The sequence below is a fragment of the Anser cygnoides genome, chromosome 5 (genome assembly GCF_040182565.1).
Source record: "Anser cygnoides isolate HZ-2024a breed goose chromosome 5, Taihu_goose_T2T_genome, whole genome shotgun sequence".
Classification (NCBI taxonomy): Eukaryota; Metazoa; Chordata; class Aves; order Anseriformes; family Anatidae; genus Anser; species Anser cygnoides.
The window spans coordinates 55,587,099-55,613,359 of NC_089877.1; the positions used below are offsets into that span (position 1 = coordinate 55,587,099).

At 49.2% G+C, this 26,261-nt stretch overlaps 1 protein-coding gene across 1 annotated transcript in view; it reads left to right on the forward strand.

Annotated features, from left to right (window-relative positions):
• The window catches only part of RCOR1 (REST corepressor 1), an 84,091-nt gene that overhangs the window by 36,836 nt on the left and 20,994 nt on the right, over positions 1-26,261 (forward strand). Inside the window, exons 3-4 of the mRNA XM_066998369.1 lie at positions 5,036-5,119; positions 22,780-22,832. Of these exons, the coding sequence (XP_066854470.1) occupies positions 5,036-5,119; positions 22,780-22,832 (137 nt within the window). The remainder of the gene's footprint in view (positions 1-5,035; positions 5,120-22,779; positions 22,833-26,261) is intronic.

Here is a 26,261-nt window from a genome sequence, read left to right on the forward strand (position 1 = left end):
GTGTCGTTGCTCTCGCTTTGCTCTGGAGAGAGCCTGAACAAAGATCTGTGGTTTCGTGTCAGCACAAACGTGTTCATGATGACAAACTCCGCAGCACATTCAGCGCTGACCGTATTCATACAGTCCCGATTCTAGCACCGGTGTAGCGTAAGTTTGTGTAGAAAACAAAGTCGTGCTATCTGCAGGAAGCCCTTAAGATGCCAGATACGTGCGTATCTCATCAGGCTGCGCATCAGACTGTGGGTGCTGCTCAGGGATTGTGGGGCCCAGTCCCTCTGCTATGGAAGTACACGGTCTTGTTGACTTTGGCTCGAGGCTGTGTTTCTTGGTGTGAGGAGGAGGTCCTGACCTTGCAGGTAAATTGATATCGGGGGATTTGCAAGGGTGTTAGGTCTCAGTGCATTTAAGAAGTTCCTTGCAAGGAATTTGTATGCGTCACTTCTATCCTGTTTCTGCAGAGGGTCCTGGCAGGGCCAAACCTCTGCTCTCTGACTTGGAGTGAATGCAGCAGAACGTGGCTCTAGGAGGAAGGGAGGATTGTAAGAGGGCTTTTTTGAATCTCTTGACTTTCACTTTCCTCTTTGTTCTCAGCCTTGTGTACGAGCTGGGATTGCTCAGGTGTGGGCTGACCTTAAGCTGGATTTACTTCTGAGGCTTTAAACTTTGTGTGGTGGTGGGAGAGCAGGACTGACATCTTTGTGTGCAAGTGAAAATTGGGCAGACATGCTTGGGAGTGAGGCTGTCCCTTCTGGTAGCCTTCACAGCAGGGTAGAGATGCTTTAAAGACTCAGAAGCAAGATAGATATTTTGTTTTAAATCAGCCCAATGCCTCTTAGAGTCAGCTGCTGCTGGTTGAAACCTCCATCTTGTGTTTTTCTTTTTTTTTTCTGTGCGGCAATCTTGCAACAAGTTTCCAAAAGCTGGGGAAGAGCTGTAGCTGCGTTGGGTGTGGGCTTCACGCCCTTGCTGTGTGCTGCTCTCGCGCGTGCCAGGCCTGTGCCTTACCAGGGGCTGTGTGGGGAGTCCCCAGGGGTGGAGGACATCACCCTACAAGCAGACGGGGGTTAGTAACTCAAACAGCTGTGTTACCGAGCTGCACAACAGAGCGCCACGTTCCTATACACTGTGTGGTCAGCTGCATGCTGCTGTTGAGATGCGGCTGGTGGATATCAGGTCATGCCTCATCTCTTCCCTTGTACCAGGTGAAATGTTAGTGGGCTTGTGCCATCAACCAGGGCCGTAAGTGGGACCAACTTTAAAAATGGCCTTTTCTTTACAAAGTGAGTTTTAACCTGGATCGAACCCCTCTTCTGGTTCAGTGTATGGTTCATAAAACAATTGTCTGTGCGGCTAAGGAAGTGGGGTAGGAGCATGTTCTGGGGACAGCCCTGGAAAAGAGCCATGGTACTGTGCCTGGTCAGAGGGGCTGCCCATCTCTGCTAGGGTGAAGGCAATGGGAACTTGCATCCCCTATGGGTTCTGGCACTGGAACAAAGGAGAGGAGGAAGGGTCTGTGATTCCTCTGAGCCGTGACTTTGGGACAAACAGGAGAGCCAGCAGTGGGGAAATGATTTCGAACTGTTTGTTCGTGTATCATCTGTGATAGGGAGCTAATGGGTACGGCAGAGACTTTACAAATACCTAGTGGGTAGTGTAGATGAAAGTGCAGGATTAACTGAAATGTCAGACAATCTTTCTGCCAATATACAGCTTCTTTAAACACAGGTTGCACTGGTTTAACTGCACTTGCTTAAATGAGTAAACCCCATTGATCCTAAATTGATGTTACCCTAAAAAGAGTAACCCTTGCCCTCCTTAAGTGGCTCTTTTAATGTAAAATATATAATGGATTAAATTAATGTAGCTTTTTAGCTTTGTCACTAAAGTGTAGAGTGTTTGAATTCACCCTGTTAACCTTTGTGCAGAAGCAGAGGATGGGGGAAGAAATTCCCCCATGTTGGTGGGCCTTGTGCTGTTTGGAAAGATATAGAAAAGGGACGTAATAACTGCTCTGCAAAAGCTGTGCCATGCCCTATCCTCTCTCCTGATGGCTCTCGCTCTAAAATAACCATTTCAACGTGCTTCCGAATTCTGAGCAAGCTCTTAAGCTCTTCCTTGCTATGTCATGTAGCAAGGGTCCTGGTGCTGCTTGTATTTCAGGGGTCAGCACTGGGCTGCTAGGAGGAGTAGGTGCTGGATCTGCCTTGCTTGCAGGGGATGGAGGGCGAGGGTCTGTGCGCTTTGAGGGGTGATGGAGGGGAGGATATGGGGCTAAGTCATACGTGGTGCTAGGGAGGGAGTCCTAGCCTCTGGGGGCGTTTGCCCTCCGTGTTCTCTGATGTGTGTTGGCCTTTGTAGGTGCGTCTGTCCTTTGCAGAGTTCTAACTTAACCCTGGCGTATGCCTCGTGCTGGCCTCTGCTGAGTTAGGAAGGCTGAGGGACGTGCGCGGGCTGCTGCTGAGGCTGGTGGGAGGCGAGGGGAAGAAGCGGGGCTGTGGTACCTGGGTCGGAGGGGATCCTGCGGACAGCGTGGCGCCTCACGATGGACTTGATGATGTTTGATGATTTGCAGAGAGTTCGTGTTCAAGTGAGGCCCAGCGGGAGGCTTATCCTGGCCAGAGGGAAGGGGTGGGAGGCTTGGACATGGGCAGCCCCTAACGTGAAGCACTCCCCTGGCAAAGGAGGTCAAGGAACGTGTTTCACCGGCCACCTTGATGCCACAAGATCCTGCAATACCACCTTGCCCTGGTTGCCGCCTCCCAGGCTTTGGGGATGGCTGTGACCTTTTTATGTTACCTTCCCCTCAGGGAGCAGCCTCCTGAGGGGACAGCCGGGCTGCCCTGTGCCGTGTGTGGCAGCCTCCTGGCGTGTCAGCCTGCTGCGCCAGGGGGAGACCCTTTCCCTTGTCTTGGATTAGGCGTTTTGGCCGGTTTAGTGAGCCAGGCTGATGGGTTGCCAGGGTGTGAAGGCTTGCTGGCAGAATTCGGGCGCCAGACTCCTAAATGGGGGTGGGTTACTGTCGCGGGGAGGGGTGTGGGATTGGGGTTGGGAGGGTTTAGCTTCTGGAGGCCTGCCTGATGATTTCTGCCCTTGAGTATTTTTATGGGATGTGGAAGTGCTTTTCAATGTAATGCCAAGTGAGGAGAGAGCCTTCTTTCTGTATATTTCAGACCCTGCAATGAACTAAATAGCAGGACAGACTCTGCTGCAGGGAGAGTGAGGAGTGAAATTTGATAGAGAGGCTTAAAGCTGCATTTTCCTTTGCATTTCTGACCTAGACTTGGTATGGGGCAAAAGTAAAATTTAATCCCAGAAGTATGAAGGTTTTTTGGTAAAGTTCAAGAAATGTAATTATAAATTCAGACACCTTTTCTGTTCTATATATAGCCCCAGTCTCCACCCCCCATCTCTTGTCTTTTCTCAGTCCTGTTTTTCTGCCTAGTGTAGAAAGTAATGATCGTGCACAGGGCACAGAATACCTTGGGTGTGCAGTTGCTACCCTTTTACACACCCTTTTCCTTTTTTTTAAAAGATTATAATGATCTTTGGATATTAATCCTAAGAAATCAGTGGTGAAAATAAGTTTGTTTTCTGGCAAGGCTTGAGAAATAAGGTAGACTCTGGGTAGCTGAAAGTAAAAATTTTAGTTCAGTGTAAATATGCTATTGGCGTGTTTTTTTATGCATGCTATTTTTGCTATATATGCATGTTTTTACTTTAAACTCATTAAAGTATTTTTGTCATTTATTCCTAAATGTTATAAGCTGAGCAGATCTAGTGTTAAAAACAGTAATCAAACTGTGAGTGCTCATAGCATTGTAATAGTTGAACTTTCTGATCTGTTCAGAAGGCTGGGTGCTGGCAGGCTTCTGCTTCTGCCACAGCGGAGACAGAGGAGCAGATAATGTCCTGATCTCATACCCGTGCCACGAGAGAGGAGGGTCCTGGCATTGCGTCTTCCGTCAGAAGATGCAGAACTTTCCTCACCTGTTGTGGTGTTTTTCAGCGCATCGTGAAATGGTGGTTGTCTCTCGTTGTGCAGCACAGAGAGAATAGCGTCGTGTTGAAACATTGCATAAACCTTCAGCATTACGAAGTTCTGTAGTGGAAGTAGTACTGTAGGCACCCGTTCATAACAGGACCTGCAAGTTGCTCTTGGCGAGGGCGGGTGGTTGAGCTGGCTGGGCGTGCTGACTCAACAGGGCAAGTTTCTTTCTCTTCTCTTCTCCTCCTCCTCCTCTTCTGACTGCTCATCACCCAAGAACAGCAGATTCACGAGAACTTGTTGTTGAAACTTAACCTTTACCTTGAGGTTCCTCTTCAAAGTACGCGCAGCTGTGGTTCTTCACTTCAGACTTTCAGTGCTCTCATGCTCAACAAGTGTTAGGTTGGCTAAAAACGGACGCGTTTTCAGGAGCGTGGGTGTGCTCAGACAGTGGGCGTGATACACGAGAGCTGCTCTGAATGGGTTGAGCAGAGGGCCTGATTCTGCTCTGGGACACCCAGTGGTCCTCTGGTGGGCGTGCGGATATACGGGGGAGGGCGGCACAGCAGGGCTCTTGGGATGGATCTGGGAGAAGGCTCTAGGAAGTGAAATCTGGAAGGCTCATCCGTGTGCCTACCCTGAAGCGTTAATCTAAGTGCACGGTAAGGTCTCCTGACACTAAGGGCTTGGAGCCTGCTGCCTGAGCCTAGCTCCTCCCTTTTTCATTTAACAGTGGCTGGAAGAAAAAATAATCAAGTATGCTGGAAGAGAAACATTAATTAACTTTTAATTTAGATCTAACATATGCTTCTTAGTGCGCTGCATGAAAGAGTGAGTGTGTGGTATCTGTCATGTTATACAGGGGGTGATGCATTGAAAAAAAACACAAGGAAAAGCCTCAGGTCTGAATGAGAAGATCGGCTTTTGACTCTGCAGATGGGTTTCATGGCTTGATTAAAAGCTGCAGATGTGTGATAAGTTACTGTTGTATACATTTTGCATCTGAAACGACTTTCTCTATAACTTGAATTGTATCTGCTTTCTCTTAAGCCAAACTTGCAAGACGAAGTCAGGAGAGGGAGAACCTCGGCATGCTGGTCTGGTCGCCTAATCAGAATCTCTCTGAAGCAAAATGTAAGTCTCTTCAAATTCTTCTTTCTCCATTTCTCATAAGTGTATCACTTAGAGAATGTGAAGGTGCCACTTCCAGTAGAGAGGTTATGTCTGTGACCTTTTTATTATGCTTTGAAATTAATTTGAGCACTGGAAAAAAAGAAAAGCCTACAAAGCAACCCTCCAAAAAGAACTTTGTTCCCTTCAGGCAGTTGTTCAGTGTAGCAAATACATGGAAGCAGGGAAAGCAGGAGAAATGTGACACTTTTTCTTGGCATGAATTCTTTAAGATACTTACTCTCAGGCCTACATGATCTTGTTTGCTGGTGCCATAGAAGATGACAGAAATAACTGCTGAGAGCAAAATGAAAAGTGTTTTAGAATTATGGGGTGGCAGAAATCTATGGCAATTTGTAGTACCTTTTTCTGATAAAGCCACAAATAAAATTCACATCTGGAGCTCATGGAGGTTTAAATGCCAGAACAATTGTAGTGCCTTGGAATTCCACGTGAGGGCAATTACCGGCTCTGTGTGTGTATTTGGGAACAAGTCTCAGTGCTGTTGCCAGATGGCAGAACTAGTGTTTGAAAGGTTTGTCTAGCTACAGTTGTCCTCATGAATAAGTGGGACTCCTTGATTAAAGGGCTGCTGTTTGAATGCAGTAACTAAAGCTAAACGTTTTTAGGGGAGGCAGCTGAAAGAGGCTATTTTTGATTTTATGCTTGTACCTTTTTTTCTTTCTGAATCTGGGACCAAGAATAAGAATCTTACATGCCTGTCCTCTGCAGATGTTTGTGGTGGCAGTATTAAATTGATAGACGGCTTTTCCCTAGGCCCAGGGGCCGAGATGCATCACAGCACCATTGTGAGGCCTCTGCTAATTAAGGCAGCGGAGGCTGCATAAACTGGCTCGGTCAAGAAGTGGCTGGGATCTGCCCTGGGGCATTTGGTCCACTGAGGAAGTTGCCCCTTGAGTTATAAAAGGATAATAGTACTATGATCTGCAGATAAAAAGGGCTTTGCAAAGATCATGTTTGCTTTCTCCCTTACCAGTGGTGTCTTGTCTGCTCTCTGCTGGCTATTGCGTGCTGAACTAAGTAAGACTGATGAGCAGAGGGATACGTTTGACAGTTATCTACAGCTGGAAACCTGTGAAGGGGTATAAGAGCAAAAAACTGATGCCTCCACCAGGAGGCAAGACTGCACGGGTCACCTGTGACACAGGATTCCTGTAGCTGCCTCTCAAGTCTGAGAGTCTTCTGAATCTCAGCTGTGCTTTGGAACATTTAGTTTTTGTCTGATAGGAAGTGGGTTTCTTGGAGACAGAAGAGAGAATGGAGGAGGAAAAGAAAGGATTAGTGGAACAGTAAAATCTTCAACTCAGTATCGTGGTAACTGGCACAAAATATGCAAGTATATTACAGAGTAAAAAGGATATGATATCTGTTAAGATGTCATGAACCTAAGAAATGAAAAACGTAGTATGACTGATTTAAAAACTAGGTAGCAGTTGACTGTTGCTGGCACAACAAAAGTTGGGGAAAACTTGTGAATGTGAGGGCAAGGAAAAATTTCTCATAAGACTTGATTAAAATTTTAGTAACAGCGTAGGCACATCAGTGATTTTACCTTCCAAAAAGATACAGAAAAAAAATGAATGAATATTTCATACAGTGTTTGGGGGAGAGAAGTATGATCCTCTTGTGCAATACGTGACATACAAATATCTCCCAGGCACCTAGCTGGGTGTGGGGATGTGGTTGTCAATCTGGTAGCAGCAAGCAGCCAAGGATCACCGGGAGAGGTGGCTGAGGGGGCCTGGGGGTGGTAGGAACTCTCCAGCAGGTGGGGAGAGGGCAGCTCTGCAGGGAGGGAGAGAACAAGAACAAGGTAAGAGTGGACATTTCTTTGTCTTAGCTCAAATTGAGCTGACAATACCGAAGGAAGTATCAGTCATTCCTACCTCTGCCTGGCATTAGCCAAAAATGAACTATGAAGAACGAAGCACTGCAGTGCTCTGCAAAGTCTGTAGGGCATTTGGTGTATGGCATGCAAAGTTCCCTAATCTGCTTCATGGCTTATGAAGAAGGAGCATCAGGGGAAAGGAAGTCTCTTCAGCTGTTCTGGTGTTCACTTACCAGTCTTGGCATTTGCTGACGGTGAATGCTAATTAAATGGGGTCTGTGAGAATGCCTAATAGGGTTGATGATCCACACTTCCATCAACGATATGGAGTTGATACGGGATTGCTGTGGAGAGAAACTGAGGGGTAAGCCGTAGGTTGACAAGATGGTAAATAAAGCGAACACTGCCACTAGTCTTACAGAATGCTTTGGGTCTTTTTCCTAGCTTGGACTGATGCCAGTGTAGTGGGTTCTTAATGACCTGACTGCAGAGTTACAAGTCTCAGCGCTGAAAGCTCTGGCCTTACCTTATCAAGACTAATATTTGGAAAGAAGTAGCTTGGAGTGCAATTCTAGGGGCACAGCGGGTAGGTAATTTGGCAAGGGCTTCCCAGCGTCGTGCTTGGCCCCAAAGGGTGATGTGGGATAAAGAATGAGGTGGTAACTGGAGTGGTTTGCTGCCTCTGAATCCTGCAGCATTCAGGAAAAAAAAAAACACGCCAGAATAGCAGCTTTAGTATGGAAAATGTGAGAAAAGAATGGAGAATGGGAGCTACTGAAATGTTTTGAAAACTGAAGACGAAGCAAACTCCATCTGTTCAGTTTACTGAGTAGAGACTAAAAGGGGACTGTTGAATTTTCTCAAAGGAGAATTTTGACATAGTAAAAGATGTATATAATGTAAATAAAGGGCTGCAAGAAAAGTCCACAGAGACTGAAATAAAATTCCTGAGTGTGTGTTTTTTAATTTTTTTGATTGACTATTGGAAGTTATCCAGGGAAGTGAAGGATTCCCTATTTCTTGATGCCTTTTTAAACCACGGGCTTTTGTGATGTGTATTATCCTGGGAGGAGGAAATCATTGGCCCTATAAAGTAGGAGCGGAAGGAGTTGGGGTCTCCAGAAAGTTGGCATGGCCCCTTGGTCTGTAAATGCTGTGAATCCTAGCTAGGATTTCATCCATCCTGTTCTTGTGGTAAGAGTCTTAGGGCTTTGCTGTGTTCCTGGGGCTCCGTGTGAAGATGGAAGTTACTGCAGCACACGCTAGCGATGGCTCAGAGCTGGTGGGTCCCACGAGCAGAGCGGTTCTGTGGAATCAGTGCGGCCTCCTGGGATCCACCTCCAGTACCCAGGTGCCACAGAAACCTGCGAGCAGCCCTGAGACAGTGCCCAGAGCTGTGTGTGCTGATGTTTGGCAGAGGTGCGTGTCTGCGGGTCCTCTGTAAGCTGCTGGAACGAGCCCTGGAAGGACCAGCGAGTCTGCCCTGACAGCCTGGTGGGGACCTGCATGCCTGCTGCTCCAGGCTCACGCAGGTGGTTACGGGTTGTCTGCGTCCCATGTGCTGGCACGTTGGAGGAATTGATTGCCTGGATGCCACAAAATAATGGGTATGGTAGAGAAGATTTAAAAAGAGGAAAAAAAAAAAAAACAACAACAAAAACACACACAAAAGTATCTGTTGGCACATTGCTCACTTTCTTATCCTGTGCCTTGTTAACCATTAATCCTGCACAAACCGCTTACTGCCCTGCCCCATATTGATCCCAAAGCTGAACGCTGCCAGCGTGGTCCTTATCTCCTGTCGGGCTCCTCTTTCAGGGGATCATAACAGTTGCCAGAGGGGGGTCAGGAACAGCTCGGTGGGAGACGGGCATCCGCTATCTTTGCCTGGCACGTGGGAGGTGGGGAAGGAGAGGCAGGGAGTGAAAAATGCATTGTAATGATGCTGTGGAGATCCTGCACAGGAGTTAGCTGGGCCAGCATGAAGCTATTTATACCGCAGCAGTGTCTATCGCTGTGCCAAGTGCTCCAATGGGTGGAACCATAAAAGTGGCACTGGGTTGGTCTGGAAATAAGCAAGTGCTGGCATGCTGCGGCTGCCCAGGAGGAAGGGATGGAAAGCAGGCAGGAGAATAGGATGCGATGAGTGCTTTTATGCATCTGTAGTTCAGAGGTGAACTACGAGAGGAGAAAGCTGTATTGTTTAGCTTGCGATAAGCTCTGTTTTGAAAGTCATTTGTCTGCTCTCTTCCTGACAGCACGCACGTGCCCTGGATGTGGGGTTTGGTTCCTCACCGTTATCGGGACGTGGGGATGTTTTGGTGGGTGTCCCCCGTGGACTTGCAGCTTCTGTGTGGTGCTGAAGAGGCGGCCCTGTCCCCAGCACCCCTGGGAGGGCAGGTCATGGCTGCCAGCTGGGTCCCCTGCTCTTCCGTTCGACCCGATGGCCGAGCAGTGCCCCAGCTCCGGGCGCTCCCCAGCCCTCCCTCTGTTACCCTGCTTGCGGGACTGCCCCTACGTCTCCTTGTGCCCGCTTCAGCGTGCCTGGGGAGACCGCAGCCAGCCCCCTTTTCCCCGGGCAGGATGGTGGATGTGCCCAGGGCACCTGGGGACGGAGGCATGCCGGTCGCACGGAGCAGCAGGCGCTCCGGCACCCTCGCCGTGCGCTCTGCCAACCCCCCCCGGCTGTGGGGACAAAAGGGGCTGGGGGGGGGGTCCTTAAACGTGCTGCAAAACCCGATCCTGGGAAGGCAGCAGCGTGCCAGCTGAGGCTCTGATGGAGAAAGAAGTGCTGGTTGCTATGGTTACTGGGGACGTTAACCCTGTGGGGTGCGTTTTGGCAAGGGGAGGGACCTGTCCCTGCTCAACAGCGGCGCCCCGGCCCTGGGAGCGCCGAGTTGGCCTCTGGGAGCTCAAAGCCTGGGTCCTGCCGGAGGCTGTGAGCGTGTGCTGGTTGTTAGCCTGCCAGCCACTGCCTCGTGGGTGAGAAAGTTTTGGTAACCATCCTCAGGTGCCACGGAGAGGTGGATCCCCGGATTTCGGAGGGCTGGCTGCTTCTAAGTGACTAGAGGCTGTCTCGAGCCGTGGTTCGAGGGTTAATCTTTGCATAGAACAGGCTGTGGTTATTCTTCCCTTTCTCTTTTAAAAAGATGTGACACGAGCTTGAAAATCACCTTTATCTGGATTTTCGAACCTAAAACGACAGAATAGAGGACAGGACAATATTTGTCTTCTCAGGGTGCTGAGCATGGCTTTGAGAAGGCTCGACACGCTCTGTGTTGAGTTTCTGTTTTCAGTGGTAGCCGAGCCAAATGGCTCCAAGAAGGGCTTCTGCTTCCACGTATCCTTTCACCCTCGGCTCACTTATTTTGGCCTGTGAATTCTGTGTGGACATACGACTCCATTAACTGCCATCATCAGTTCTCATTTTCCTCATTTCCTTGGGGCACGGGGTGCGCTAGCAATAAATAAATGTGAGCGGAAAACCACAAATGGGAGAGATGAGACTGGGGAAAGCGATCTTAAAATTTCCCCTTTAAAAATGAAGCCTCTGTTTAACAGGATGCATGTGAAATGGGATTAATGCTTCAGAGGTACCCAGGAACCAACGCAGCCCTGTGCCCCCTGCAGCAGCAAGGAGGAGGATGGAGTCCCGCGTGTGTTCAGCAGCAGCAAAGCTGCTTTGTCCCTCCTCTCCAACATGCTGCAAGCAAGGCCTTTGAAATAGCTGGAACTGTGGTTTTGATGATTTCCTCCCTTCCCTCCGATCCCCCTTGCTGGAGGGTTACGACCCAGTGATCTGGTTTATAACGCAACCCCACGGAAGGTTGCGCTGGCACGGAGAGCGCAGCCCCCTTGGCTCTGGGGTGGGAGAGTGGGAGCAGCTCGGGCTCTGCCACCAGAGGGAAAAGTGGTGTTGAACTCTGAGCCGAGCTTAGGCTTTTTTCTTTGGGGCTGGCTGAGTGCAGTGGGAGGTTTTGTAAGATGGAGCGTGTGTATTGCGCCTTTTTTTTTGTTGTTTGGGGTTTTTCTTCTTGTTCGTGTCTGAGGGTTTTTGTTAGTGTTCCCCCCCCCCCCTTTTTTTTTTTTTGAGAATAAGAAAAATGTTAGCCGTAAAAATAGCTGCCAGGTAGATCCAAAGCTTCCAGGTCTCTGAGGGGTGGACTTCAGGGGTTATAATTCTTGCCTGCAGCTAGATGCTCACCTTTTCTTGCTTCCAGGGAAGACAGAAAGGAAACAAACAAAACAAAAACCCCACAAACAACCCCCCGCAAAAAAAAAGGCAAAAAAGGTCAAAAAACACTTCTGATCTTTCTATTTGTATGTGTTCCTTCCATTCCTTCCCTAGAAATACCAATTTGGCTGTCCCAGTGACAGCAAAAAGGATTAATGGAAGAGCAGAATTGGGTTTATGTTTATCCCTAATCCAAATTTCATATTATGCAGCGAACCTGGCAGCTGTGAAGCTTGGATGCAAATACCATAGCTGAAGAATACAAGTCCATGAATCCAGAAATGAGATAACTGGTGTTTAATTTAGGATTCTGCTTGAGTGTAGCTATAGAAATAATACAGCCATGGCCACTTCTACCAGAAGCTGCAGTTGCTGCACTTAAGAAAATGCTCAAATATGAAGGTAGGCAGCATTTCATTTCAGCTGAGGCAACTTTTGATGCTTAAAGTGTCGATCTTACCAACAGCAAAAAAAGATAGCAGGCTTCAAAGGCTCTGGGTGTATCCCAGAAACGGCTGGGTTGCCTCAAACTTAGCTGCAGTTCCCCCTTTGTTTGTCAGCTGCTGTGCTCGTTGCTGTTGCAATGCCGTGTGGAAATCTCAGAGCAGCTCTTTCATCATTATTACTGCAGGTTGATATTTCTGGATCCTGGATGCATATTTAAATGAAGATGAGGCTTTAACCCTTTCACAGCAGTGGTTTGTATTAGAGCCGGGAAAGCAATTTAGTTCGAAAGGACTGGTGTGTGCGCGTGCGTTTGGGGTGCATTTCACCCAAGGTACAGTGGACTTTTTCAAACAAAGAAAAAAGTAAAACCCCAAATTCCCCCAAAACCTCCAAAGAAAGAGAAATGTGTTGGAGAGTATCCAGGAAAAGGGCGTCTTATCTAAGGTAGCTGTGTAATCCCAGAGGAATTTTTGCTGCTGTGCTGGGAGGGGGGGGGGGCAGTCACCAGTTTCTTCATGTGCCTTGTTCTCTCCTGCCACCTGTTTGTTCCTCTTTTTCACTGCAGTAAGAAACAGGCCTCCAAACGTGTCGAGATGACCCAGTTTGAAAATGCCAGCTGCCACCACGGTTGCGACTGCAGGGACCGATCCAGAGCTGGCACTGGGAAGAAACGCGTGTGGTTTTTTTTAAGAGAAGTTTAGAGACGAGATGACGTGGATGTAATGGAGTGATGATAGCACTGTTAAGAGTCACCCTGGCAGCAAGCCTTGATCTGAAATGCGTTTGGGAGCAGTCCTAGCCAGCCTGATAGGCGCTGTGTAAGTTGTAGGACCAGTGTAACAAGAACTAGCAGGCTGCAGCTACGCAGTGCTGCTCGGGCCCAGCCCTGGGCCGGGCTGAGCGTGCTCCAGTCTTGCTGGCTTTAGTGGGAATGGCAGGCTCTGAGCCTTTCAGGGTAGGTCTTTTTTTCCTGACCTCGTGTCTCTTACTGTAGCTTTGAGGGAGGAGTAAGAAGGGTCAGGGTCTGGAAGGGAACCGTTTTGTCCTGGAGCAGGCCGGTCAGCAAAAGCACCAACAGGAGCACGTTTAAAGGGATGCGATGGGACCTGTGTGCAGGCAGGGAGGAGCTCTTGTGGGATGCGTCTTTCACTGAGGAATGCTTGAGGATGTCACGGGCATAAGTTTGCTGTGATGAATTCATCCTGCTGCTGAGTGTGACCTTTACAGAGGTGCTAGTGCAGGAGGCAGAGCAGCCAGACTTTCTCAAGAACATGTGCCAGAGCTTCCCTCTCCATAATGTTTGTTCTAGCATTCTTTGCTCTAATTAGGAACCACTCCTGCTAATTATTTTTCCTGTACTCTTATTTTTGCCCTCCCCATTCAAGTTATTTTCCAATCATATGCTTCTCATGCACTTTCACATGATGGTAGGGGTAGTTATGAGTTTCCTAGCACGGCAAGCATCGGAAGTAATAAATAATAACTTGAGTAAGGACTGGGCTTCTAAATCCTGGCTAAAAGCAGTGACCACATACCATGTTTTCATGTTGTCTGGGGTACCAGGAATTCCACTTTGACTTAACCTGCGGCAGGCACTTGTTTGTTGCCTTAGTTCATGGCCTGCCATGCTCAGTGAGGAAGCAGCTGCTTTAGTCCAGCAGCTGACCTGTTCCTGCAGCAAGCAAGGGGAGGAATTTCGAGAGATTGGGGCAGACAGCTGGGGGTTAGAGCCACAGCCACCCTCGAGGTAAGTCGTTCCCTTTAGGTTACGCAGTCCCCTGTGCGTTGGATGTGTTTGTCTCGTCTCTGTTCTGCTTCCTTCCAACTTGCTTGCACCCCGGGGATAATGGAGCCTTTCCAAGCAAGTTTGAGATGTAAATTTTGATTCTCAGCGCCCTGGTGCCGTAGTGCAAAGAGTGCTGCTGTCAAAAGGTCCTCCCCTTCTCAGAAGGGGCCAGTCCCAAACATCTCAAAATGGGTTTTTAACTGCATATGTAGAAGGAACAAAAGCATCTGAGAAGTACTTCAGAAAATACAATGAAGATTAGTTCCCATCCAACATCAAGCTGCCTTCACTTAGTCCCTATCCTTTTCCACCTAGTTTCACAGCTTCTTATTCACTCGAGTGCGGAGGTCTTCTGGGTAGCTGAGAACCAGTATCTGCTCCAGACTTCCTTCATTCATCTGGCTGTGCTTGGAAGTGAGGGAGGCCAGCAGCCAACCACCCAACCCCAAAACCAAACCAGCAAAACCCCCACATTAAACCAAGAAGCCTTGCTTTTGTGACTAACCCCCCCACCATCCCAGAGCAGAGGCTTCTCCTGCTCCAGCTGCCGCGGAGCTGGAGGCTGGCGGCCGCACCTGGAGGTCTGTGCCCTGCCCGAGCAGCTCCATGCTCTCAGCACATCGCTGCCTTCCAGCAGCCGTGGGCAGCTCCGCAGCGTGACTCCGGCTTCTCTCCCCTCGCTGTCTGCTGGCCTGCCCGATGCGTCCTATCCGCCCGAGTGACGTTCTTCAAGGAGGTGGCTAAGGGACAAATTGTTCATTTCTCTGGCTTTTGTGTGCATTAGAAAGGGGGTCAGCATGGCTCCTACTCTCTCGCGATGGGTTTTATTATCAGTAACAACAATAATGAGCTGTAATTTAGCCCGATGGCTATTCTGTTCCCACACACCCCTTCTGTGCGTGTGCCCTCATGCTGCACAAAAGCCCTGGGTCGTGGCGTAGCGGAATTATCCGTGCTGTTTAAGAAGCTTGGCTCTGATACAGTGCTTTTATTAGTTCGTCTTCCTAGCACAGTGGGCAACGTAACAGTTCTGGGGTTAGACAGGAGCCTTCAAAATCTTGTTGAGGGTGGGAAATGAACCCTGTGGAAGGTTTCATCCTCTTTAGAGGGCTTTGTGTCTGGGTGTTCGCTGGCAGCTTCTGAGGCTGGCTGACAGCAGGCTGCTTGATCTGGCCTTTGAGTAGTCTGCTCACCCAGAGTGGCTGCTCTGTGTTAGGTTTTCTGGTAGGTTTTTGTTTGCTTTTGCATATGAGGCCGCTTCTTTCATGAATTACTTTATTCACTTGTTCAGAAAGCTGTGTTTTCATGCTGCTGGTATAATACAAAACGAATTTCAGCATATACAGCATGACATGTGGATGAGGAGTTGAGAAATGTTTCTAGGTACGAGACCTAGGATGAACCTTCCGTGAGACTGCTAGGCTGAGTCTGTTTCCCCACACTGGCTCTGTTGTTAGTGTCAAACTTTTTTTTTTCCATAGTAGTGAATGAAGAAAGGCTGAGAGAGCTGGGGCTGTTCAGCCTGAAGAAGAGAAGGCTCTGGGGAGACCTCGCTGCAGCTTTTCAGTACTTAAAGGGGGCTTATAAAAAAGATGGAGAGCAACTTTTTGCTCAGTCAATGACAGGACAATGGGGAATGGCTTTCAACTAAAAGAGGGGGGATTTAGATTAGAGGTCAGGAGGAAATTCTTCACTCAGAGGGTGGTGAGGCGCTGGCACAGGCTGCCCAGAGAGGCTGTGGGTGCCCCATCCCTGGAGGTGTTCAAGGCCAGGCTGGATGGGGCTGGGGGCAACCTGGGCTGGTGGGAGGTGTCCCTGCCCATGGCAGGGGGGTGGAACTGGGTCATCTTTAAGGTCCCTTCCAACCCGAGCCATTCTATGAATCTGTGGCTTTTGGAAACGTTGCATGGAATCAGATATTCTTTAGGAGTGCAAAAAGTAGTAATTTCCATAATAAAGTCTGCGTGAGGGAGGCTTCTTCTAATCCAAGGTAATGTCTCTTGCATTGAACCATCTGATCAAATAACTTTTTAAATCTTCTACCCGTTGTGACAAGTACATTGATAATGTTGCTACTTGCATTGCTTGGGCATGTTCCTGCCTTGAAGTATGTAATCTGAGGCTGTAGCTTCTCTGCAGAGTTAACTCAAGCCACGGTCTGATAGCGGGGTACCTCTGGCTTTGGCACTCCTTGTACCGAATTGGGAACGCTGTACTGAATCGTGCAAAGAACTGCTCTGCCGTAAGCCTGCTCTTGTTAGGCATGCGCGCTATTCATTTACTCCATGTTCACTTCCTTATCTGCATCTTGGAAGGTCACATGTGGGACTGAGTATTCCCTCCCTGCCAGCAGGTACCGTGTGCTGCTTTATGGTCTTACATGGGATCCCAACCTCTAGATCATTACATTTGATGCAGTCAAGTGCCTCTCTGATTTAGGGTCAGATTTGCACTGCTGGATGATCCATCTTTGTTCAGATCCCATATCCTCGTAAGTTAGTGGTCTGAGTGGCTCTGCCTGTTTGGTGCTGGGTCCCAAAGGTGCAGATTCCCCTGGGCTGTCAGATCTCCCTCATCCTTGTCCCCTGTGGCACATATGAGGTGCCTGGGGCTCTCTGCAGGTACAGGAGTGCCACCCCTCCAGGAAAGCAGCATTGATGCCGGGGCAGAGCAAATCTCTAGCTGGAGCTTAAATGCGTTGCACGTGCAAGAAGCGGTCTTTTCTCCCCAGAGTCCTCTGCGTGCGTCCTCACGGTGTGCATCCACGTGGCCCCTGAGGCACACGTCAGCAAGGGAGGCTTCCCTTCCCTTCCCTTCCTCCTGGCAGGCCCCGCCGACAGCCCCACTCCCCATGCCGAAAGCCCAGCCCAGCCTTTCTTCTCCTGATGCGACGGCACCAGCTGAGGGCGCAACTTCAGGAACCAGCCTGCGTTGGCAAAAGCTTTAAGGGAAACGTGTATACTAGCAAAAGGCCTTTCCTGGTAAACAGCTTAAGATGGTTCTGACAAGCTACAGACGCCGTGCTGGATGTGTCAGTACACCTGCGTCTGCGGTACAGCTTTCTTGCTGATGCAGCAGAATCTAAAGGCAGGGGGGTCAGGTCTTGAACCATCACCGGAGCTTCGACTTTGGACTTAGCTTCAGATGCAGGCAATGCAAAGGGAAGGATTAAGATGGGACATAGCTGCTTTTATTTGCTAGCGTGTTAGTGCGTTTCACTTTGAGAAATAAAACTGTCAGCAGGCACAAGGGCTGCTTGCAGGGGTCAGATCTCACGGCAGCGGGGCGCTCCGTTTCATCCCTTCGTTCTGCTACCTGAGGCTGCAGCTCCCTGGCTCCAGGTGTGGCTGGGAGCGACTTTCCTCATCGGCGCTGGTTTCCATCCAGCCAAGCCTGTTCCTGCATGCCTGCTCAGCCCTGCCCTCGTGCTGTGCCGGGGTAAGGAGCAAGCTCCGCTTTTGGCTGGGCCAGTCTAAAGGCTCGCTGAAATTAGGAGGACAAGCCCTGCCGTTCAGACCTGGCCTTCCTCAGGGTGCCTGGGGGTGAGGGATGCTTACCCTGGCCCTGCTGCCAAAGGAGACGAGGTGATGGTCAAGTGGAGTCTGAGCTACGGGGAGGTAGGTGGGTGGGAGCTGAGACCTCCTGTGTGGTCGCTTGGCTCGAGGTACCCTGCCCCTGCTGCAGGGTATTTTGTCTTGCTCCTGATCATGGTAACTTGCCAGCTGAGGTCAGTTTTTCTTTGCCTTGAAGTTGCATCCAGACTTTTGCCTCACCTGCTGTAGATACAGTGGAGTTAAGGCCCAAATCTTTACATGCCTTTAACTCATGAAGTGTTGAAGTAGCCTTTGTGTCGCTCTAGTGCTCTCTCTTCCTACAGTCAGTCTGCAAGGAGGCCACGTACCTGCCCAGGTGAGTGCAGCGAGGGCTGTAAAACATGGCTGTGCCCTGGCTCTCCATCCCTCTCCTGCCTGTGGCACGCTGCCTCTTGCCAAGGAGAGGAAACAGTTTTTCCAAGGCGTAACAGCCTTTTAAGTAGATGGGTTTTGTTTGCTTTTATACGTGATTCCACCCAGAAAAAGTGGTCAGGCCCACCGCGCTTCGGTCTCTGCCCGCTCCCCACCACCTCCTGTTGCCGCTCACTTGAGCGAGGCGCTTTGTTTGAGCTTGGCACTTCTCGTGGCTTCCTCTCCTGTGCTGGGGCCACGAGGTGGCAGGATTGTTCCACCGACGCGGCCAGACGGCAATGCAGCTGCTCATTTATTTCTACACCGAGGTAGAAACTGTGGCGAGTTGTTTGTGTACTGTCATAACAGTGTTTTGAAAATTGGAAGGATTTCACATGTATATGTCTAATCCCTGCTCTTTATTTTCTTTATGTAACATTGATTTGTTCTGGGTCTCGACTTCTTCTGTTCCGAAGGGAGAAGGGAGAGGAGGGGGAGATGGAGAGCCACATCTGAAATTCCTCACAGGTTCCAGCATTGATCGAACCCCGTGAAGCACATTACTGAGGCTGCGAAGGCTGCTGCTTTTGTCCTTATTTCACCCTGTTCTGTCAGGGTATTGCATCACGTAATATGCAAAGTGTTCAGAGCTCCTGCAGTACCCCAGTAATAGGGGTGAACTGAGGTTGCAGCAGCAGCTCTACCTCTGCATTCCCGGCGCGTTCCGTAGGCTTTAGCGCTCCTGCCTCTGCTGCAAACCCTCCTCGGGGTCGCTGAGTCCACCAAGCACGACGTGATACCTGTGGGGTCTGTAAGAAGCAAACTGGGGCTGGGGTGTGGGGGGAACTCTCCCAAAAGACCCACTTGGAGAGAGCATTTCATCTGATCGAATGGTGGTGAGGGGAGGCATCGCTTTCGGGCGTTTCTCTTCTCGGAGCTCTCCCACCCCCCATCCCCAAATTAATGCTCCTGTTTTACATCTCTGAATTCACTGCTCGAGGATGCGGGACTGAAAATCAGCAATGCAGTTGTTTGCTCGTGTCAGCCAAGAGGGTCCCCTTCCCTTTGCCTCTAGTGAGGAATTCTTGCGGAAAGGCAGCTAGCAGAAGAAAAGGCTGCGAGAGAGAGAGACGGCTGGAAACAAGACCACAGCGTTCAGGGGGCTGATGGCACCATTTTGGTCAGAAACTCCTCTTTCTAGATGGCGGAGGAGAAGTACTTTCCTCTGCTCCCTTTCTCGTTCCCCTACATCTCCCTTCTCTGTTTGTGTTAATGCTACACTTGGGGTCCTTCGGTCATCTTTTTGTAGATCTCCCTCCCTGCGTTAAAGGGTGCTTTTTTGAAAGCATCTGAGCACCCTGTGCTCCTCTTTGCTGGTGAGTACCTATGTGTAGCTCTGTTCCCTTCGTGTCCCCACCTTTTATCCTCCTGCCTTCCTGCACACGACTGCCTGTAGGAAGGAGCTGTTTGGGTTAGCGCTCACTCCACCCTGGGCAGGGGGTGTGCGGGGGGGTCCTGCTCTTCCCCACACAGCTAAAAGGCATGCAAGAGAAGCGATGTAGCCAAACTGGTAAAGAAACGAACCAGTTTGTGCTTCTCTTCTGTCCCTCCTCCCGCATCTGGTTTCTAGTAGCAACAAGAGCCTCCACAGGAGCAGAGCATCTCCTGTGTCACACAACTATCTCTGCTCAAGTCTTGTTCTGGCCCGGTCTGTGCAGAAATCTTTCCAGCACTGTGCTGGGCGGGAGGGGAGGATGTCCTCAGCTCCCCTGTTCAGCTGAAGTTGTGCTGGTAGAGGGACGTGCGGTGGCACAGCTTACGCCGGGGCTGCTTTGCTGTCCTCACTCTTCTGGAAAGCAGCTCGGGGCTGGGCTGGCAAACCGTCCTGTTGGTGTAAGCAGGGCTCTGCCCCGGGCTCCTCTGGCTCCGAACTCCGATGTCTGAACAGATCGCTGGGTTACACGCCGAGCGTGACTGAACGCCGCTGAAATGCAGCGGAGCAGAATTTCACGTGCCCGCTGCCCTGGGCTCGCTGGAAGTGCGAGGGGAAGGCAGAGATGGAAGGGAGCGCTTATTTATCTGGTGTGGCATGTGAAGCATTAAGCTTGTGGCAATTCCAGGCTCTGCTGGTATGGGAGGCGAAAGGGATCCTGTGACTCAGCTGGTGCCCTGCTCCTTCTTGCTCAGTTCGTGTGGAGGGGGATGGTAAAGAAGGGAGTGCTCGGGAAACTGTCAGACCTCTCAGATGGTGCAAGCACCAAAGTGAGTGAGCCACAGTGCGCCAAGAAACGACAGGCACAGTGGGCCAGGTCGGCTTGTTCCCTGCCTGTGTACAAGAGTACAGCATGGACTCCTTGTCCTTTCTTCTGCAAACACTTCTAGGGGATAGAAAGAGCTTTCCTTTGCTCGTGGTTGGTTTACTGCCTTATTGTCTCTCTTTTTCTCCTCCTCTGCTGCAGCAGCGAGGTACAACGCGGAGGTGTTACATCCCCACCATGCCAGGAAGGGCATCCTGTCTCCTTTCATGGTGCCGATTGCTGATAGTAGACTATTTGGTTTCGTGGTGTTCTGACTTAATTCAAGAAAAATCCCGCTGCTGTGGGGGATCCTTGCTAATGTTCTTAGGATCTTAGGATTAGGAGAGAAAAGGCTGTAATGATTTTTAGGGGTGGGGAGCAAGGGAGGGAAGAAGTATGCTTTCATTGCCTACGGTATTTGGCATAAGAAATGTAATATGCTGGAGAGCAGAATGACCTCATCCCTTCTCTGTATATATTAAAGGATAAGATGCTGAAGTCAAATCAGGAACCGTAGATTTTTCTACAGTGAAGTGAGTGAGTTAATGCAGCAGTACTTAGCATTCAAGGGCTTAATTCAGCATTGGACTTCAGAGAATACAACTCCTTTCCCTTCTCCCTTCCTTCACCTCCCCCTTAGACAAAATTTATCACACTGCATGTGGAATACCTGGCCTAAGGAAGCCAAGAGCACTTAGCTGAAGTACTGGGAAATGCCATACTTAGGATTTCCTGGCAGCCTCTGCTTTTGGTATGCTTACAAAGTCTGGGAGCATCAGAAGTTGCACATCTGCCTACATCCTACTGATCTTCCCTTCCTCATTTCTTCCCTTCCTCGTTCAGTGTGAGGAGGGAAGGGATGGTGTGTGAAGAAGAGGCAGTTCCCTTTGCTGTCCCCACGTGGTCCTCCTGGATTCTGTTATCTCCTTGAGCTGTGGTTCTGTGACCTTTTTTGTTTTCCTGTGGCAAGGCTGGTTTCAGAGGTTCCTGCCTTGCTGAAACCATCAGGATGTTCAATTCAGCAATGCAGCAATTTCAGCCTACGAAGCCTCTATCGCCCTCCTGCCACCTCCACCATCTGTGCGACTCTTCTGCTATGTTCGCATAACGCGAGAAAAGGCTGGTAGCAAGAAGGGAGGGTTTTTACCCCAGTCCAGCACGGTCCTTAGAAACAATTTGCTGACTTGGAGAGACAGATGCATTTTTCCTGCAGGGCTGCAAACGAGTGGCTGTGCTACACCTTTCCTCCGAGGGCTAATAAAACTTAGCGAACCCATCCTGAACGTGGTCCAACAAACAGGCTCGTCAGCCTTTGGGAGTGCCCGTTGTGTGCAGGTGGGTGGGGAGAGCAAGTGGGAGCTTGGAGAGCAAGAACTCCATGGGGTGTCCTCGCCGACGTGCGGCTGCGCCCGCATCCAGTACATGCTCTTCTCCTGCCACGACATGCGGCCGTGTTAATGTTCTCACAGGCTCTCCATGGCACTTAACAAAATAAAGGTGTTGCAAAAAAAAATTTGTGTGAAAATGAGTTAATGCATCTTGCCAAATGAAGGATGGGCATTGATACCAAATGCCATGTTGCCTAGTAGGACGGGGTGTCTACTTTACCTAGGTTTCATTTGTTTCTAATGGTGACAAGCTGAAATCAAGAGGCTGGTGCTCTCCTGCTGTGCCTTTTCTGATCTGTTCTCTCTTGTTTTGCCCAATAACTTCTGAGCTCACTGTTCAGTTTGCGCAGTTGAAGTCAGAACCGAGGAGTGTCCTGGCATGAAGAGGAGGCTTTAAAAAAAGCCATGTTGTTAGACACCAGCGAGTCACTGCGGGTTCTCATAGAGCAAAAGGCATGGGAGCAGCACGTGTGAGAGCTGAAGTTAATCATGAGGCACAACCCGTGGGAAATGTGGCTTCCTCAGCTGCAGTGCTCACAGAACCGTTTGTTTCCTTCCTTAGTTGCTGTGCGTGCTCTCCACGTCATTGTTGGGTGCTCAGCGCAGGAATTTGGTTGCATTCCTCCGCAAGTGTGTGCAGAGAAAGAGGGGGGAATGACTTTTGAGCCTATTGCTAAGTGACTTGTCTTGAAGTTCAGTATTTGTACACCAGTGAGAACTGTGGCCATGTGTATTTATTCGAAGCCTTCCAGGTGCTTTGCGCATCAGAAATCCTGCAGACAACCAATGCTTCCAGCATCCTCTGCTCCGTCAAGTGAAGTGGGAGTCTCACTTTTAGCTTGTTTTTCAAGGGTATTATCATTATGGTGTATTTAATGATGACCAAGTGCAAGGACGCGGGTTTTGGAAGATCAGCACTGACTTAGATCCAGTTGCAGTTGGATGTAATGTGAGCTCAGTCACTCATACGGGAAGAAACATTTGGGATTTAGTTTTGTCTATACAAAATACAGATCCACAGGGCATCTTCATGTTATAAAGGTTAAAAAACTTGCAGGGGCCTGGTATGTAGAGGTCGGGTTTGGTCCAAGATGAGAATTGCTGAGGCACAGGGACTGAAAAATTTGCCAAGATATCCGCAGTGATTGTGTAATGCTAGGATTCTGGCAGTATTGGAAGGGTATGGATCGTGTTTGGGGTGTTGGGTTCTTAAGAAAACAGCTGCTTTGGGGTGGGGGGGTTAAAAGGAAAAAAAAAAGAGTTGAGACTCATATCTCTGCAGTTCTGGAGAACAAGATTGGTAACTTGATATTAGAAGAAGATATTAGAAACTTTCAGAGAGTAAATGGGAGCAGATCATAGGAGAAATGCTTGTGCTTTTAACTCAAAAATACCTGTTTTGAAATATTATATGTTGTGTTTCAGAAGTACTGAAACTGGCTTGGATATCGTGCATCATTTAAGCTTGTTAAGGACAATATGTAGTAGTTTGGCTTTTTTCTTTTGTTTCCTTCCTTTCTTGAATGGTTGGCAACAGCAGCTCTTTATGTGAGTTCTGTGTGGAGGATACAAAGACCATGGCTGAAGTCAGAGCTGCAGGACTGTGTTTTAGCCTGGGAAGGGAAGAAGAGGTGAGATAATTGTATGAAATGCCCTTATGCCTTCTCTTTGTTTTTCAGTGGACGAATACATTGCCATTGCTAAAGAGAAGCATGGATACAATATGGAGCAGGTAACAATCCTTTGAGTGCTTACTTTATTTAAAAAGTTGTTTTCAGCAGGTATTAAAACTTGGCTTAAAGTGACTCTGCAAGTTCTTCTTCCCTTACTTTTTTTTTTTTTTAACTGTCTGTTTTCTTCTGTTTACTTCTCCCCAAACTGGCTGTTCCTAATGGTGACCCATGCTCTGGGATTATAGAGTTAACCTTGAATTTTACATAGAGTCAAAAGAAGAAAAAAAAAAAAACAACGTCATAGTTTCTAGAAGAGTTTGACCACAAGTGTTATGTGTCCTAAGGTGACCACCTGTTGAACGCTTTCGGAACCCCTAAACAACATTAAAAAGACCAATGACGTGTGTTTGGACTGCTGCCTGCTTGTGTTGCAGTTTCCAGTTGACTGCTCCACAGCTGCTTCATGGATCTCTTGGATTATTAACGAGCTATTGAACCATCACGTTCTTTCGAGACAAACCAATATCCAGGGCTACACACCTTAAAACTGTGTTGCAGATGATTTTGGCATTCGTAAATGAGCTCTTCAGGTGCCTGTGCAGTACCAGTAGACAACTTCACCAGCTTCACCACTGCCTTTAGCTTAGGGACTGAAATCCTGTTTCAAGGGGCAGACCTCTCCTTTACTCCACTTGGTCTAGGATTGTGTACTAATCTTCCCTGTATTAACTAACATTGATTTCAACACTTGCCTAGGGAGATGAGTAGTGACTGGGGAAATTTTTCTGAACTCTCTCTAGAGTTTCCTTATGCACTAATACTTGCCCGGAAAGGTAAGGCGGGGAATCTCATGACTTACTGTATTGGCAAATTACATACTGTAATCTCTACAAAGGGATTCTAAGAAAACTTGAAAATTTATGAATTTGTTCATAGGCTTTTGCCTATTACCATAGAAGTCTGTGATTTGGTCAGGCAGGGGGTTTATTTAAATGATTCTGCTGTCTTTGAGTCAGGCTTTCAGTGGTTGACATTCATCCTCAAAAAGACTTCTTGTGGGATGTGAACATTAAAATCGAAATAGCCAGCAAAAGTTTCTGAAAACTCAGGATGATCAGAGTTAATATTTGTAGTTTCTAAGAGCAGAAAATGCCAATAAAAAGAACAAAAAAGCACTGAAAGGCTGCATACTTAAATCCAAATGAAATCCTGGATGGTTCACTTCAACTGAGATAGGTATATCCAAGTACTGGAAATTGTGGGTAATGTTTGCTAAAAGAGTAATAAAAGCTCAGGATAATAAAAGCCAGTTTCGTCATTTCAGTGGAGAAATATTTGGAGAGTGTAGACTGATCCAGAAGAATGATGAAAATGAAGCTTGTGATTTTTAGACAAACCGAATTCTTGTAGTTTGGAAAACTTTATTTGGCTAACAGCCTTGCATTCATTTTAATGTTGGAAATAGATACCTCCCACCCTTTCCTCTTAGCACCTCCTCCCCATCTGCCTTCCCCCTGCCCACCCCTCCTCTGGGTACAGAAGTAGAAGTTTTGGGACTCTCCAAACCAGGGCACGGTAGCTAAAAGTGTCCCTCCTTCTCAAAACTTTTCCACTTCTTCTCCAGCGCTCTCATGTAATGCTCTGGAGATGAACATGTGTCCTAGGTCCTTTGGGATTTCCTAGACAACCAAGCTAGGCAGTTCTAGGAAATAACTGGAAAGGATCTGCCGTGTACCATGGCTTGTGTTACCAAGGGACGCTTTCTCTTCAGCAGGTACCGGGAGTGTCACTGTTGGCTGGGTAGCTTTGGAAGAGCCCATACGGCTCCCCTGGAAGCCAGTCAGGACGGGCTTCAGGATTTGGCCACTTCAGGATTTGGCTCTGCTGGCTGATGTAGGCCTTGCCCACACGTGCGCTCCCAGACAGCCGGTCAGGTTGCCTGGCTAACAGCCGTAACAGGGATTGCTGTTGTGCCACCCGGGCCCGCCTGCCGTGGCAGTGAGGACGAGCGGCGAGCTGTCTGGCAGGCCGGCTGGGCCACGCACCGGCCCTCCAGCTGGCCGTGTCCGCGCCAGCATGGCTCCCGTGTCACTGTCCCTTCTCCCTGCTTGCTAGTGGCCAGGCGCCACGCTGCTGGCTCTGCTGCTGGCAGGCGGCTGCCGGAGGGCTCGGGGCTGTGCCCGAGGGAGTCCCCTCAGTCTCGCCAGCTCGAGGCAGGCAAAGGGCAGGCTCTGGCAGGGCAAGCCCGCTTGGGCTGGTGTTGGCAAACTGCAGCAGGCAGTCGCGCTGAGGTGTAGAGGTTATGGGCTTTTGGGAGCGCTGCAGCGGGTTGGCCGTGTGCTGTGCTCTCCTGCCAGCCTGGGTCAGATGTCCTGGGACGAATAACGCTGGCAAAGCTGCGTGCTCATGTGTACGAGGGCAGAGAGCTCTCCTTGGGCAGGACGGGGTGAAGGAGTGTATAAGAACTTCTCAGTGCTTTACAGGTGTCATCTGTTTATAATAAGCCATCATCTTAGGTGTTTTTTGTTGTTGTTGTTTTTAATTGAATCTATTCCTTTTTTACAGCAATAAGGAAGAGCTTTTTATTTTTTTGACCCTTCGCTTTGTGGAAGCAGCTATCCCCTTGGCCCTGCCATAGCGGTGTTTAGCACCAAAATGGCTCCTTCCGTGTCTTCCCCTTGCTTTCTCACAGGGACGTTTGGTATAGCATATACCTGAAGCTGGAAGGGATGACAGGAGAGAAAGCTTGGTCCTTCACGACTGCAGAATAGTTTCTTTGGCTTCACGCTTTCCAGAGTGGACGGAGATAACTGGGTGTGTGGCTTCTGGGCCACCTCTGGTGCCTGGGCCGTGCCCAAGCCTTTCTTGTTCTGCGTCTTGGCAAAGGGACTTTTGAACCGGGAGAGAGAGGGTGCTTAGGCGCCACTGAAAGGCCAGCAGGGTCAGGGCAAGATCTTGGATAAGGCTAATGCCCGTAGTCCTGCCCCGTGCAGATCTAAGTGAAGCAAGAACACAAAGGGGAACTGCTTTTTTGCATAGCGAAGCACTGTGGGGAAACCCCAAACTCAGAGGGATTTTGTAGCTCTGAGTGGACAGGATGAAACTACTAGACGAGGGTAACCGAGGCTGCGAAACCCAAACTGAGTTTGCATATGCTGAGCGGGTTCCTCTGGTGTTTTACTCAGCATGTTAGGTGTTGTTTTCACTTTGCAGCTCTTGTGAAAGGCTGGTTTCTAGCTCTGCAGAGTCAGGCCTTCCTAAAATGACTCGCGGTGGTCACCGGCACGCCAGATGTAGTGATGTGTCATAACACATCACCCTTGGGAGAGGGGTGGCTTTGAGTGAGTGTCTGGGGACAGGCGGGAGGAGGACCGTTTGCAGGTGCTGAAGCGCAGCGCACGCACTTCGCCTGTGGAACTGGAAACCGGAGACTGCCACAGCGAAACGAGATGTAGTTGAGGGGAACAAATGAGCAGCCCCTAAAACGA